Here is a 16888-nt window from a genome sequence, read left to right as displayed (position 1 = left end):
AGTGATCTCCCGGGAGGCCAGAAGGTCTGCCAATGTGAATGCTGGCCAGCGTGAACCAGCAACCGTTTTCAGAATCAGTTCTAATCAAACGGATTGCAGTGTGAATCCGCCCTGAGACCTTAGTTCAAATAGCTGATCTACAAGCTCATAACATGGTAATGTAGATCGGCTATTTCTCTTGTATTTTAACATGTTTTTCAAAATAGTAAAAAAAAGCAAAGAAGTTTAAGGATAAGGGGTGAGGCAAGGACGAAAATGTAGCTGCAAATCTCTTTGCCAAATATAACAGATCTACAAGCTCGCAGCACGTTGTTAAGTGTTGTCAAACAAGTCTATGAAGGCATCTATGAAAAAGTTATATCTGCAACACAATTTTATATAATAAATAATGTAGTGAAGAAAAAAAGAAACTTGAGAAGTGAGCTGAAGTGAGCGTGGCCTTTACATGAGGCCCACAAATACTGAACAACAACTCTATAAACAACACAAGGGGGGAGGGGAGAGAGAGAGAGAGACAGAGAGACAGAGAGAAAGAGAGAGAGAGAGAGAGAGAGAGAGACACGCAGGATGACCAAGTAATTAAAGTATGTTCACCAAGTAATTAAAGTATACTTGAGGAATTCGTGGACTTTCTCTGTAGAGACAATAACAACAACATGAGGCCTTATTAAAGCATGCCTGAAGCCCTTTGATGTTCACACAAACACAACACTGCTAAAACGAAGGATTATTCTACTGAAGTCCACACGACACATCACATCCCAGCAAACATGGAGGATTGGTAGGCTATACTGCTGCAGAGTTGGACACACAACCCCAGTACTTGACACAAGGCCTACTCCTCGTCAGATATTATAAGTGAAAGTTGCTCTCTCAAAATGTGTATTGAAGTTAAAAGTGCTTGCTTAAAAAAATAATAATAATAACCTTGGTCCCTGGGCATCCGGACAGATGACAGACAAAGCCAGATGTAGGATCAGTTCGCTACTTACAGGAGCAGTGCTCAATAACAACCAACATATTATTCACATGTCTACTCTTCACCCTTCTCCTCTCCCTACACTGGCTCCCAGTCACTGCCGCAGCAGCAGCCGTTCGCAACTGGTAAAAAAAACTAACCTAGCCCAGCCCTACCCTCCCCTGCCCCTTCTTTGTATATACTTACTGTTTGTTTAGACTTACTGTTTTCTTTTTTTTTTCTCTAATTTTCTTTTCTTTACATATCTACTGCATAGTACTGTGTTCTATTCGTCTGTCATTCAATGTTATATGAGATACTTAAATGGTTTCCTGTGGAAATAAGCTTAGTCCTTTCATGGATCTCCTTTTAGTAGACCTTGTACCAGTGAACTGTACCTTTTCCTATGCAAACTTCTAATAAAGTCTTCAATCAATCAATGCCCGCACAAAACACACAAAGCAACAAAAAGGGTATGTGACACCTCCATGACCCCCATACCTTCAAAGCCTGCTCCAACACTACAACCCCTACAACCAGGGCACGACTTTCATGGAGGCCATGAAGGCCATGGCCGTCGTTGCCCCTCAGTTTGACCTTGTGCCCCTCAAACAAATGACATGACCTGAGGCCACAGTGGCCTTAATGCCCCTCAAACCAATGGCATGACCTGAGACCACTGTGACCTTAATGCCCCTCAAACCAATGGCATGACCTGAGGCCACAGTGGCCTTAATGCCCCTCAAACCAATGGCATGACCTGAGACCACTGTGACCTTAATGCCCCTCAAACCAATGGCATGACCTGAGGCCGCAGTGGCCTTAATGCCCCTCAAACCAATGGCATGACCTGAGACCACTGTGACCTTAATGCCCCTCAAACCAATGGCATGACCTGAGACCACTGTGACCTTAATGCCCCTCAAACCAATGACATGACCTGAGACCACAGTGGCCTTAATGCCTTACAGTACCACTTTTTTCCTCTGTCTCTGTCTTGTCAACATGTAGACACCAGTGTCTTTTGTTGAGTCCCCATTTTTATACCAATCCAGTATCTTTGATATTTGCCCGGCTGAGCATCAGATTGTAAATACCAATCTGTTTATTTCACTGCAGATAGTCTACATATTCAATTTAAAATCATCCTTAACCCTTAAATTCTATTAATTATTTCAATGGACTAAAATCATCTTCTTTTATTTGATGGCCTTCCAATAGAGCACAAAGGCAGTTGGCCTTTGTGTTCTCAAAAAATGAACACCAAAGGCCAAGTGGCCTTGCCCCTAAAATGATGAAATTCCAGGCCTGCCTACGACAGGGAAGCTGTGTAGGCTGTGGACAAACATTTCCCCCCCCAAAATGGAACAGTGATGTATCGGAGCAGCGTCTGACGCCGCCGGTGTGGGTAGGTTCACTGAAAACAACGGAGGAGGCTGGTTTTGATGCGTGCCGTCCGCAACCGGTGTGTACTCTCCTCTTGAGCCTTGCCTACGACATCCGGGAGAACAACGCTCCACGCGTCCCAGACAGTCTCTTCTCCCTCCTGGCTCCCACACCATATGGAACAAACTCCACCATCGCAATTAGAACTGCAGACTCACTCCCAACTTTCCACCGTAATCCGAACACTCTCCTCTTCAGACTCCACCTTAGCCTGTAGCACTTGGCCCAGCTGTGACCAACTTACAGGCTTAAGCAAAGTTCTAAATGTATACTATAGACGGTGTGTTATTTTAGGCCGATGCCAGGTTCATTCACTGACCTGGCATACTATAGTTTTTATACTATTTAGACTAATTGCTAGGTTCTTGGTTTAACTATGATCCTAGATTACTGAAACACTACACTGTCTCTATGCATTTGGAGTATGCAGGGATGTGCATTGTGCAGAGAATATTAGAGAGGCAGAAGCAGAAGACTCTAAAAACTGCGATACGTTGCGAGCTTGGAGGTCGGCTATTTTCGGTACTTGATACCACTCTAAACTAAGCATAATCAAGTGATTACTGGAGATGTGGCGTAACGGCATGGATTTCTACACAGAGAGGGCAATTCTTTCAACATAAGATGCTGCATTCAAGTTCAGGAGAGTTTGGACAAGGCAATTCTCTTGAATGCTGCCTCCAGGTATGGCATAGAAAGAGGTGGCATTTTGCATTTCTTTCACCATAGTGGAAACTGCATTCATGGTCTGGAGAGGACACCTTTTACAGACGGGTAAAAGGACAAGGGCTCAAGCCCCCTTTGATGTCTATGTGTGCACTGCAGACCTTGCTTATTGTAAGTCCCTCTGGATAATGTCTGCTATAAATGCCCAAATTGTAAAACAAACATAAGAACATTAAAAACATAGCCTACTTCCACAATATTCAAAATCACAAAATATATTTTTGATGTCAAAATATTGCCATCACAATATAGATGACAATATTCACAATAGCAGATCTACAAGCTCACAAAATAGCAGGCAATGTGAGCTTGTGAGATCTGCTATTTTAACTGTATTTGAAATGGGGCACGCATAAGTGATTAATTCATGATGTACTCTTTCTCCCATCCTATAAATGTAATGGAATCAAAAGTACAATAATGTGTCTGTGAAATGTAGTAGTAGTCAAATTAAGCATTGAAATATCTTATTACGTAAGTAAAGTACTACAGATTAAGGCTGGGCAATATATATCGAAAATGTATCGATATCGAGGTATCAACATGCGAGGTATACATATCGACGAAGATGACTTGAAATGAGGTATTGGTGTATGTGTCAAATGAATTAACAGACACACTATGCATGCACGTAGCACATGCAACAAAGCAGTCCATCTGTAACCAGGTGTGGTTATTTCAATAAAACCATTGTTGGGAAATGGAAATAAGGCATGTATTGTCTTTATTCTACAGTATGTGTACTGTGCAGTGTATGTGTGTATGTGTACTAAAGCAGAAAAAAACATTAAAAACTATCCACAACTTTCCCACGTCCCGTCGTGCATTGCGCAGAAGGTGTGCAGCAGTTTCCAGCATCGCAGGCGAGAGTGATCTACAAGCTCACAACGGTTGCATCTGCGACGCGACGTGAGCTTGTATGTCTGCTGTTAACCGGAAGTGTCACACAGATAATGCTACAGAAAATTGTCGCGGAAACAGGAGGATACAGTGTAATTGTTTTTACTAATATCGTGAGTAATATCGATAGAGGTATTCAACAACGTTATGGAATATCGTACGTTTTTCCTAATATCGCCTAGCCTTACTACAGATACAGTACAGTACAGTACTGAAGTAATCAGCAGCAGTGACATGGCTCGTGTGCTAACAGGTCAAGCAGCATAAAGTGACCATGACTAGTTGGAATTTATGAGCATATAAACGAGGTCACAGTGGAATGGTTAGGTTGTGTGTAAAGACTTGACTGTTTCATTCTAATAAAACATATAAACGAGGTCATAGTTGTGTGTAAAGACTTAACTGTTTCATTATAATAAAACATATAAACGAGGTCATAGTTGTGTGTAAAGACTTAACTGTTTCATTATAATAAAACATATAAACGAGGTCATAGTTGTGTGTAAAGACTCGACTGTTTCATTATAATAAAACATATAAAAGAGGTCATAGTTGTGTGTAAAGACTTAACTGTTTCATTATAATAAAACATATAAACGAGGTCATAGTTGTGTGTAAAGACTTGACTGTTTCATTCTAATAAAACATATAAACGAGGTCATAGTTGTGTGTAAAGACTCGACTGTTTCATTCTAATAAAACATATAAACGAGGTCATAGTTGAGTGTAAAGACTCGACTGTTTCATTCTAATAAAACCCTCCAAGCATCAAAGAAAGCAACGTTCAAAAGAACAGAACGCAGATTAACAGCCGATTTTAGACGCAATAATACACTCTGATGTCATGTTACGTTTGTTATGTGACATGGCTGGGAAGTGGGAATGATCACGCACCAGAGTATCTATCCTGAAAAGTAACACTTTAGGGAAAGTGGAAGCATTCTTCCACTTTCCCTACAACAAGGATTTGCTGAATGCCATTCTCCAGCTCTCTCTCTCCCTCCCTGTCCACATTTCCTGTGTCTCTCTCTCTCTGTGTGTGTGTGTGTGTGTGTGTGTGTGTGTGTGTGTGTGTGTGTGTGTGTGTGTGAACTCTCGCTATATCAAATAAAGGCTGAGAAATTGCATTTTAAAAAACACACACTCCCACATTCGAGTGTAGCAGACTCTCTGTTGGTTTCCCTGTACTAAAATGTTGTGTGTGAATTGATCATTCAGGATGGCAGACGCAGCATGGCTGGTATGTATGACTTAAAGCACAGACCAGGTGGCATCGCGCCACTCCCAGCGCTGAGCGGGCAGAGAGAGAGCGCTCTCTAATAACAGGAAGGTGACTCACTGCTTTAACAACAGCAGGTGCCTCTCGCTGCACTATACGACTGGATGGCATCATCATTCATCACTGATGTTAGTTTGGACAAGCAGCACGCTAAGACAGGGGTCTTCAACGTTTTTAGGCCAGGGACCCCTTAGCTGAGAGAGAGATGTAGTATAAAAACATAGCAGATCTTCAAGCTTACAACGCCTTGTAAGCTTGTAGATCTGCTATTTCCAGATAGGGATGCTAGGGTTCAAATGGTTCATGTAAAAAAAAATATATACCATCACATAAAGATTTGGTGGCCCCCCCTGTAGTAACTCTGCACTAAGCACTTCACTATGCTTAGTAAAACAGATCTGATTTGCACTGTAATGGAGTTCTTTTTTCCCTCTACGGCCAACTCTTTTCACCAAAAATAGCAGATCTACAAGCTCACAAAACTTTTTCGGGCAAGTGGGCATGACCTTTGGGCAAGAAAACCCTTTGTCTGAAAAATACAAATGGACATGAATCCACTCCAAAATACACTGATGATCGTGCTGTCAAACAATGAAACTATACGGAACCTATGAACAGGTTGTGGGGGTCCCTGCCTCATCTCTCTCTCAACTAAGGGGTCCTTGGCCTGAAAACGTTGAAGACCCCTGGTCTAAACAGTATAAAAACTATAGTATGCCAGGTCAGCAAATGGACCTTGCATCTGTCTAAAATAACACGCTGTCTAAATGTCATTTAAACCTGTGCATAAGACCAGGTGGAGGCTGGGTCAACTGCTACAGGCTAAGGTGGAGTCTGAAGAGGAGAGTGTTCAGATTACGGCGGAGAACTGGGAGTGAGTCTGCAGTTCTACACTGCACTGGGGGGAGTTGGTTTGTTCCATATAGTTTTGGACCCAGAAGGGAGAGAGATCTTTGAAAAATCGGGAAATCCTTCTAAGGTTTTTTTAAAAACCTGTGTTATGCTATGTCAGTGGTGCTCAAACTTGTTCATGTGAAGGACCCCCAAAATAATATGTATTTGGACACGGACCCCCATCTCAAAATATTTAGTTACAGGGACCCCCCAGAAGCAAAATTTACAAATGTTACCTTAAAATATACATTCAAAGATTTGCACACATTTTCACGACTTTTCAAAAATAGCAGATCTACAAGCTTGTGAGCTCGTATATCTTTAGCTATTTTTTCAATAGCTAAAGTATAAAATAATGAAGGCCCCTCCACCTTGGGCCCTAGTAACTCAGTCCAACTTTTCCCTGCCTGGGTCAGGCCCTACCTCACATCCAGCTGACACAGACCCTCTCTGTTAGCGTCTCAACCTCATAGCTACTCCAGGATGGGTTGTTGATCGACTCTTAGAGAATCATTGACTCTGCCTCTTCACGGCAGCCACCAACAATAAGTTACAGCACTGAGCTGAGCTGAGCGAACCACTGACTGACTGGCCAACATGTCTGACCACAACCAGAGCAACACATTATTATTTGGTTTGGCTTTTCACAGATGGCAGCCCTGTCCTTGTTTTACACACACAGAGAGAGAGAGAGACAGACAGAGACACACACGGTGAGAAAAATACATACTGTAGAGCTTGTAGATCGGCTATTTTCGGCAAAGAGGTTTGGTGTAGAGGGGGAAAGGAGCAGACTAAGTACAGAGTGAAACGTCAAGTTTATTACAGTTCAACTGGTTAAATATCTGAAATTGACATCAATCCAAAATACACTGATGATTGTGCTGTCAAACAATGAACCAATATGGAATCTATGAACACGTTGTGGGGGTCCCTGCTTCATCTCTCTCTCAACTAAGGGGTCCTTGGCCTGAAAACGTTGAAGACCCCTGCTGTAGAGAGACAGTAACATGTGCAATGCAGGGCTGGCCATTAACTTTCTGAGGCACTTTTCCTCTGGACGAGTAAATTAGCCATTCACTTAAGTCACAAATAAGACCCCCCTTGGCCCCCTCCACTCCAGTCCATACTCCATAGTCTGCACTCAGCACAAAGCTGCTAGGAGCCTCACAGAAAATAATTAAACCAAGAGCCACTGTCCAACTGACAGGTACATCTTAAATTAACTTGTCCATAAAGATGTATTAGAGCCAGACAACAGGACAAGCGCATGTCTATGATGCATTACTTATAACGCATCATAATATTCTTATAACACTGTACACAAGTACAGTCATAAGCACTCACACATAACGTTATCCCCATGGGTAAGCATGAAGGCATCTCAATAGCTCAACGGTAAAAGATTTTAGAACTTGTGCATGCAGGAAACCAGGTTCAAAAATCCGAGAGGTAGGTAGAATTATAGTAAAGTTACATTCAACTAAACAAAACACAACTAAATAATGAATAGGCTATATTTCCACAAGAAAAACAGAATAGAACAGGGGGGCCAAGGTATTTTGGATTCATGTCGATTTGTGTTTTCAGATATTCAACCACTTGAACCGTCAATACTTAATAAACTTGACCTTTCTCTGTACTTAGGCTGCTCTTTTTTCCCTCTACACCAAACATTTTCTTTTCCTGATCAACAAGCTCACAACGCCTCGCAGCGCAAGGCGTTGTGAGCTTGTAGATCTGCTATTTTTGGCTAAAGTTCTCAGAATATGGACGCTAGGGTTCAAGTGGTTAATATAAAAAAGGAGAAAAAAAATGCTTCTATCACAAAGATTTGGCCGCCGACCCGCTGTTGAAGATCCTTGGAATAGAAAAATAGTGATTATTGTTTCCGATGTTTGAGCCCACACCCAGTAGTACAGAGTTAAGTATCTACAGATAGCCATCTAGAGCAAATTAGCAAAGTCTCCCCAACAGAACTGATGGCACCAGAATCGCTCCATCTGTGTACAAGTACACAGGAAGTGGAGCGCAGGGACAGGAAGTAGGGAGGGGAAGGCACGTAGCTGCAATCTCACACAGCCTGAGCAATTACACCGTCTGCTCTAGAGGGGGTCCACTCCCCCAGGAGCCCTGGAGAGAGTATCCAAGTGCATCTACTCAAGTAAGTAAGTACTTATACTTAACTCATCAAGAACTATTCTACATAACGTCATCCAAATCCAAAACAGTTCTTTCTGAATAACCTATGTTTCTATATATCAGTTGTTCTCAAGTATATTTCATGTCAAGGACCCCCAAAAATGTTATGCATTTTCCCACTGATCTCAAAATATGTTGTTCCAAGGACCCCCAGAAGTGAAGATTTTAGTTAAAGATTTGCACAAATGTCCACGATTTTTCGAAAATAGCAGATCTACAAGCTGATCTATAAGTCACTTTGTGCTGTGCCATGAGCTTGTATTTCTGCTATTTTTGAATAGCCAACATATACCTTTTTGTGGTTTAAATGTAATATGGTACAGATGCTTTCCCGGTTTCAATGGGTCAAGCGCATTCTTTTAAGGCACTTGTAGCTAATTTAATATGACGTCTACTCCACATATGGTAAAGCTACACTGCTGTAATCTCTCAGAGCTGGAGTGATTACATCTCCCAGTACCTACCATAGCAAGAATAGCAACACTATTGTTTTTATTTTATTGGCGATACTTTGTTACAAAATGTACAACTTTAGAAAAGCAAAATGTACAACTTTAGAAAAGACTGCCAGTATTCAAATGTTACTTCCATGAAAGTACGAAAGCAGTGGGATCAAAATATAATTGCAATAACAATGCAAAACATATTCAAACTAACCAACATTTTGTTATTCAAAAACAGAGGCTGTACAAGCTGACAACGCTGCTTTGAGAGCTTGTATGTGGGCCTTAATTGGTTAATAATACATGTGTTGTAATAATAATATAAGTAACTAGTAGTAAATGAATAATTTTGGTGGATTTAAAAGTGCCATCGTTGCATCTGAGATGTAGGCCTACTGCAGTAGAAGTATAAAGTATACAGAGACAAATAATCTAAGTGCTCAAGTAAATGTTTTACTTTAAGCAAGGCATCTCGAGCAAACTTACTCAGTTCCTTTCCACCCCTGTTTCTTTCCATTCATTGTAACAAAGTACTGTCCAAACTAGGGCTGTCACGATTATGACATTTTACGTGACGATTTAATTGTCACTCAAATAATTGTGATTAACGATTTAATTGTGTTTTTTGTCGTTGCCAATTAAAATTCAGCCTGGCTTGCAGCCTTTGAAGTTGCACATGGCAGATATGACACATGACCTAAATAACCTACAAAGAAATTACTTTATACTTAATAGCTCACAACGCGTCGCAAGGCGACGCGTTGTGAGCTTGTACATCAGCTATTTCCACTATTCTTTTGAAAATGTTTGAAAATATATGAAAAATCTTCAACATGGAAATGGTTATGACAAAATAATTGCGATTATGCCAAATAATTGCGATTATGCCAAATAATTGCGATTAGACGATGATGTAATAATTGTGACAAGTCCAAACCCACCAAACTGACTGACCAAGTGCCATACAGCTAGATAGATACTGTAGATAGATATATAGATGCCCAGAGGCAGCACAGCAATGTAAGGATATTTACAAAGTAACAGAGAAGTATGAAAAGAAAAGAAAATTGTACAGAGTACAGTAAAAGAGCAAGGTACACCAGAGGGTGAATTAAGAATAAATACATAAAGTGTCAAAACCAGTCAACGCTCATAAGTGTAACAGCCATACTTAAAAAAGCAAATAGCAATACTTAACGCACAACTTATCAATACAGTGCCAAACAAAAGTGTTGATAACAGTCAATGCTAGTCAGTGCTACAAGCTTCTCACCACCATGTCAAACACAAGAAAAAATACTCAATACTACCAACACAACCTAATAGTGCAGAGACAAACTAAAGTGTCCATTGGTCAGTAAAGTAGCTATGTATGCTAGCACAGGACAGGATGCTGTTTTCCTGTGCTGCTATATACTCAAGTAAAAGTACTTTGGTTACTTCTTCCCCTCCAGTGCATAGCAGAGAGTGGTCTGTTCATTCCAGAAGGTTCAGTGGTTTATAAAACAGATAAACAATGACACTGCCTGCCCCCCCCCCCCCTCCCCTCCTCCCCCCCCCCCCCTCCCCTCCTCCCCCCCCTGAGGAGAGTGGATGTGATTCCCGTCACGGAACAATGCAGGACTTGTAAGACGGAACACAGACGCCACACCTATCTGGACTTCAAGACAACACAGACAGACTGACGGACGGACTGACTGACTGTCCCTGGAGGTCAAACATATTCACTATTATATCTCAATCTATGAGCCTGGGATCTGACCTCTGTATTGTCTTTGTTCGGGTGGAAACCTTGGATGTCAAAAAAACTGTTACAATTTAGGCCAGGGGTCTTCAACGTTTTCAGGCCAGGGACCTGGTAGTTGAGAGAGAGATGAAGCAGGGACCCCCACAACCGTTTCAGAGATTCCATATAGTTTCATCGTTTGACAGCACAATCATCAGTGTATTTTGGATTCATGTCAATTTGTGTTTTCAGATATTTAACCACTTGAACCGTCAAATACTTAATAAACTCGACCTTTCACTCTGTACTTAGTCTGCTCTTTTTCTCCTCTACACCAAACCTATTTGCCAAAAATAGCAGATCTACAAGCTCACGACGCCTCGCAGCACTAGGTGCTGTGAGAGTTGTAGATCTGCTATTTTAGACAAAGGTTCTCAGAATAAGAAAACTAGGGTTCAAGTGGTTAATATAAAAAAGGAGAAAAAAGTTGATATGATTTGGAGGACCCCCTAAGTTTCTGGCTGCCACTCGAAACCTAGCCTAACCTTACCCTCCCCCGCCCTGACCCTTCTATTATAAATATCATTTATTTTGCATGTATTTTTTTTTTCTGATGACAATCGTTGCATAGTGCTGTGTTTTCTATCCAGGGTTCCCACACATTTTTACAGATGAATTTCCAAAACTTTTCCAGAATATTTAACCCAATTTCCAGGACTATATAACAATAATTCAGCGCAACAACGAGTCATTTACTCCTATGTGCAATGCCCAAAGACAGGCAGTGTAGCAAAAACAAAGCGTGCACGCTGCGAACGCACCGTGGCGTGCATGTGGATCGTGCACGATGGACACGCACACGCCCGCGTCACAAGGTAAGAAAATCACGGCAGGGAAACCCTGCAGTAAATTAGTTAACAAAATCAATATTAAACCAAGAACAATTCATAGCTATTTTTTCCAGGACCTTCCAGGACCCTTGATCAATTCCAAAACTTTTCCAGTACTGGATTTTCTTTCTTTTTTTTTTCTAATTTCAAAATATTTCCAGGGGACAGGGAACGCTGTCTATCTTCATTCAATGTTATACGAGTTAAAAAATGTAAATAAGCCGCAGCTTTCCTGAGCTTATCCTTTTAGTTGACCTTGTACTAGCAGTGAACTGTACTGTCATGAAACTGTACCTTTTCCTATGCAAACTTCTAATAAATACTTCAATCAATCAATCAATCCTCAAGTACATACTTTGTTACCGTCTGTCCAACACTGATTGATCCACTGCATGCAGTGTAACACCCCTATAGCGTGTGGCCCACATCAGACTTTATTCCTGTGACTTTTTTCCCATGCATTAAATCCCATTCATCCACCCAGGTCTATTTTATGTACAGTAACGTTGCTTAAGGCTCTTTAAGGTTGTACATAAGCATGGGGTATTTATAGAGTCACAGTTTTGGCGCTGGGCATTTGGAAAAAACAACATGCGCTGCACTGAATGGATGTCTGTGTGTGGAAATGACTTTATACTGGCTACAAACCACCCTGCTACACTAGCCTACAGTCTATACTACTGCATTCACTGGAACAACTCCTAAACTAGCCTGGCTTTACCTCCACTATTTACAACTTGAAATATTTGTATTTCTTTTAAGCCATTTTAAGCTGTTGCTTGACGCAGATTTTCCCAAACACTAAAGCCTTTAAGTCTGATCAAACGCCCATATGAGTAGAACATTTGGTATGTACGCTTTAAAGGAGTAGTTCGCCCCCAAAATGACTTTTTCTATTGATTAGTCATGCCATGGAGAGTAGAGTTCAATAATATTTTTAGTTTTTTGTCGCATTCCTTAGACAAAAATGAGATAACAATAAATCAATGGGGGTAAATTTACTCTAATCAAATTATTGTCTTAGGAATGTGACAAAAAACAAAAAATATTATTGAACTCTAGTCTCCATGGCATGACTAATCAATAGAAAAAAAGTCATTTTGGGGGTGAACTACTCCTTTAATAGTCTGTAGTGTACAAAAATCTAAAAATTGATCGTTTCACAAAGTAGTCTATTAGTAATCAAACCATATTTTGGTGGTGTCATTATATAGGCGATTCATGTTTTTTAATTGTTCGAAAAACAGCAATATTTCACATCAACAAGCTCACAACTTGCCATGTGAGCTTGCCATTAATAGATCAGCTATTTTCACTACTTTCACACAACACAGTACAAAATAGGGCTCACGTGGTTAATCCATTCATTGATATATAAAAACATATATTTAAAAAACACACTCCTCGATGAATCGATGGAAGAATCATAAGAGAAGCACCAACAGTTGCTAACACACAACAGTACAGTAGGCCAATTGTTATTATTGTTATATAATAGCCTATCATGTCCATACATTCCATAGCCGTGGTGGTGGTGGTACATCCCAGTCTGTCTCTCTCTCTGTGTGTGTGCGTGTGTGTGTGTGTGTGTGTGTGTGTGTGTGTGTGTGTGTGTGTGTGTGTGTGTGTGTGTGTGTGTGTGTGTGTGAAATGGTTTCCACACAGCTCCACACACCACAGATGGTGGCTGGTATGATATCTCATGAGGAGAAGAATGGGCAGCACACTGTACGAACAGTCTCACGCACACGCACACACACTCTCACACACACACACACACACACACACACACACACACACACACACACAAACACACACACACACACACACACACACACACACACACACACTTGGCCTACATTTTCCTAACACATAGGCTACATATACCGTGGTGGGAAAAGTACTCACATATTTTCACTCAAGTTAAAGTTTCAATACTGCAATGTAGAAGGCTATTCTGTCCGGAATTCAATGTACTTGAGTAAAAGAAAGTGTCAGCATCAAAATGCACTTAAAGTACCAAAAGTAACAGTACATGTTTGAAAATAGCAGATCTACAAGCTCACAACGCGCTATAGTTTCAAACAGCCTAGGTATAAAATAAGCCTAAAGTGGTTAATGTATATGTTTTTTTTTTATATTATAAGTTATATCTGCAAAGTAACTTGTTACTAAAGTTTTTAAATAATTGTAGTGGAGTAAAATTACAGCATTTGCCTTTGAGATGTGTAGTGGAGTATTGGAAATTGGAAATACTCAAGTACAAATACCTCAACATTAAGTATAGTAGTACTTAAGTACAGTACTTACAGTAAGTAAATGTACTTTACACCACTGGCTACACAACAGTCAAATATTATATTCATATCCTCAGAGCAGCAGAACTCTGTAGATCTGCTATTTTCACTACTTGTGTGAGACTTTTGTATGATGAAGTAGGACTTTTATTTTACCAAAAAACGCATTGGAAACTTGGACATACAAGGTCTTTGCCTGACAGCGACGATATTCATAATTTTCACTCCCAGCACCTTATATTTATAGCATATTTTAGTGATTATGTTGTGAGGAAAACATTGAGATAACAGCCATTTTGGTTAGAATTGACTGAATAACTTTCAGTCAATTCTTCAAGTTTGTACTTCAAGTTTAAAATGATACTAAATATTTGTGTCCAAATAAATTCCAAATATTATCAAACTGTCTCGCGGCACCCCTGGTTCATACTACTTCATGAAACGATCAATTATAGATTTTTGTACACTACAGACTATTAAAGCTTACATACCAAATGTTCTACTTATATGAGCTTTTAATCGTAACTGAGTATTTACTATGATATTTCAGTGGTTCTGCTCTTTAACTGAATATAAACCTACTTATTATAACTCTATTCTATAAACACACTATAACACATGTGTAAAGTAACTACGTACATTCACTTAAATACTGTACTTGAATACAATTTTTAGGTACCTTTACTTTATCAAACAATTTCCAATTGTCAATACTTTTTTACTTCAATCAAACCATATTTTGGTGGTGTCATTATATTGCGATACATGTTTTTTAATTGTGAAAAAAAAACTGCAATATTTCACATCAACTAAGCTCACAACTTGCCTTGTGAGCTCGCCTTTAATAGATTGTCAATACTTTTTTTTTTTTTACTTCTACTCCACTACATCTCAGATCCAAATATTGCATTTTTACGCCACTACAATTATTTGAAAACTTTATAGTTACTTGCTTGTTTACAACGCTTTGTTATACATTTGAATGGGACATTCTGTACTTAATGAATAGCTTTACTTTTGGTACTTTAAGTACATTTTGATGGCAATACTTTTATTCAAGTAAATGTTTGAATTCTGGACTTTTACTTGTAACAGAGTAATTCCACATTGCAGCATTGATAGAATACTTAAGTATTAAATGTGAGTACTTTCCCCACCACTGCTATAAAGTATGTTTAATGCCTTAGCAGCAGGCATGTTGGGAGATCTGAAATCACAGCTGCCCCTTCACACTACACTGTAGCAGCCATTCCACACTGCACCAAGAGAATGGACACTTTATAGACACTTTGTACTCTAGTTTAGACACATTACAACCACTAACTGGAGACATTTATCAACTTTGTATCATGTTTTATCGCCGCAACAACGTAGCCGTCATTGTAGTAGTTTTCACTCACCAGGAGTTTCGCCACCGTCCGACGACCGAAGTTCATCTTGGAAGAACTCCCAGATTTGTCGCTCGATCTTCGGGCTTTTTCTCTGTCTGTTCAACCCGAGAGGAAAAGGTTTTAGAGATAAAAACTCTTTAAATGGAGAGCAGAATGGACCAGATGTTGGTTATAGATCCCTACATCCAGATGTTTATGGTTCCAGTGCAGGGTGAGGGTTTAGAGATCTAGTAGATCTAGTGTGTGCTCGCATCAACAGCCTGGGACAGAATGACTGCCGATCACTGGGCTGGGAGCTGCACGGGGACGTCATCAGGCCCCAGGGCCAATCACAGCGCCCCGTTTGGAATAATTACAACAATGTAACTTTTTTTTTTTTCTTTTTATGTTACATTGTTGTTACATTGTTGACAGCGTTGTTACATTGCATAAATAGGTCCTTAATTTTCCATTTGGTTGTAGTATTTGCATTTGGTATGGGACTGGGGCAATATGGACATAATCAACATAATCAAATCTAATATGCAGCCTATTTGCTAAATTTTCATTAAAGTACACAATCAATCACTCAATAAAATCACAACGTTTTTTTGATCAAATAGTAATACCTCAATGGTGTTACGACATTTTCTTTTGAATGTTAGATTTTTTAATGTTTTAATATTTGATAATTCATATTATTATTATTATTTACAAATAGCATTTTTAGATCGACTTTCAATCAAAATACAATAACTCGCAGCTCATTGCTTTATTATTGTTGCTAGTGTGGGGGGGGGGGGGTCTGGAATAGCTAATTGGAGATAAACTCATTTCTAGTTTCATAGTTATTAAGTCACACTAATGTCTTTATATTGTGTTTCCCATAGTATTAGTATGTCTTTCCTTGTTTTTATTACTTTGCATTATAGCCTTTTTCATTGTTCAGGTTGACTGCAACTAAACTTATGGAACTAAATATGTTTTCTGTGTGCTACATCCACTATTAATACAGTGGTTCTCAACCTTTTCATGCTGTGACCCCCCAAAAATATACTGTAATTTGAACTGGGGACCCCCCAACCCAACCCCACGCTGACAATCACCTGGAATTGTGGGAAGAGTCATATTATTGTGTGTTTGATTACTTTTCATGCAGTAATGGTCTTATTTCTTCTTCTGTTTCCTTTTTAGGTAACTTAAAGATTCTTTAATAACCCCCCTGGGGGTCCCGACCTAGAACCACTGCTAGCCTACCAGTGGTAATAATCAATTTGAACATATTATAATGAGCATTAGTGAGGATTGTACTTTTACTTTTTAAAACTACTTTTACTAGTTTGTATTTATTGATTATTATTATTACCAAACACACATTAACCACTTCAGCACTATACATTTCGGCCTAGGCGATCTACAAGCTCACAGTGCGTTGCGATGCAACGCACTGTGAGCTTGTAGATCCGCTATTTTCAAAACGGTTTTTATACATTTCATTCGTTTAAAAGCTTGTAGCCTACTTTCTACTTTTGGTACATTTTGATTCCCAATACTTTTTGAATTCAGAACTTCTACTTGTAACAGAGTGTTTCTACATTGCAGTATTGAACTTTTACCAGAAGTAAAGTAAATGCAAACAGGGGCCGAGCCCCCTCACGCAGACCACCTTGCACCTCCCCCGCCCCGTGCATCCGTGAAACCGGCAAATACTCAAAAACAAAGGCACATTTGCATAGCGGTCGCAACATTAAGCTCAC

At 39.8% G+C, this 16888-nt stretch overlaps 1 protein-coding gene across 1 annotated transcript in view; it reads right to left on the bottom strand.

Annotated features, from left to right (window-relative positions):
- tnfrsfa (tumor necrosis factor receptor superfamily, member a) overlaps window positions 1-15383 on the bottom strand; it is a gene marked incomplete at its 3' end in the record, with an annotated part of 83232 nt that extends 67849 nt beyond the window's left edge. The window contains exon 1 of the mRNA XM_080743687.1: window positions 15162-15383. Within this exon, the coding sequence (XP_080599813.1) occupies window positions 15162-15197 (36 nt within the window). The 5' untranslated portion in view covers window positions 15198-15383. The remainder of the gene's footprint in view (window positions 1-15161) is intronic.
- Between the last annotated feature and the right edge of the window lie 1505 nt (window positions 15384-16888).

The sequence above is a fragment of the Nannobrachium achirus genome (assembly GCF_963921795.1).
Source record: "Nannobrachium achirus genome assembly, chromosome: 15".
NCBI classification, from domain to species: domain Eukaryota; kingdom Metazoa; phylum Chordata; class Actinopteri; order Myctophiformes; family Myctophidae; genus Nannobrachium; species Nannobrachium achirus.
This window is presented reverse-complemented; position numbering and strand designations above follow the sequence as displayed.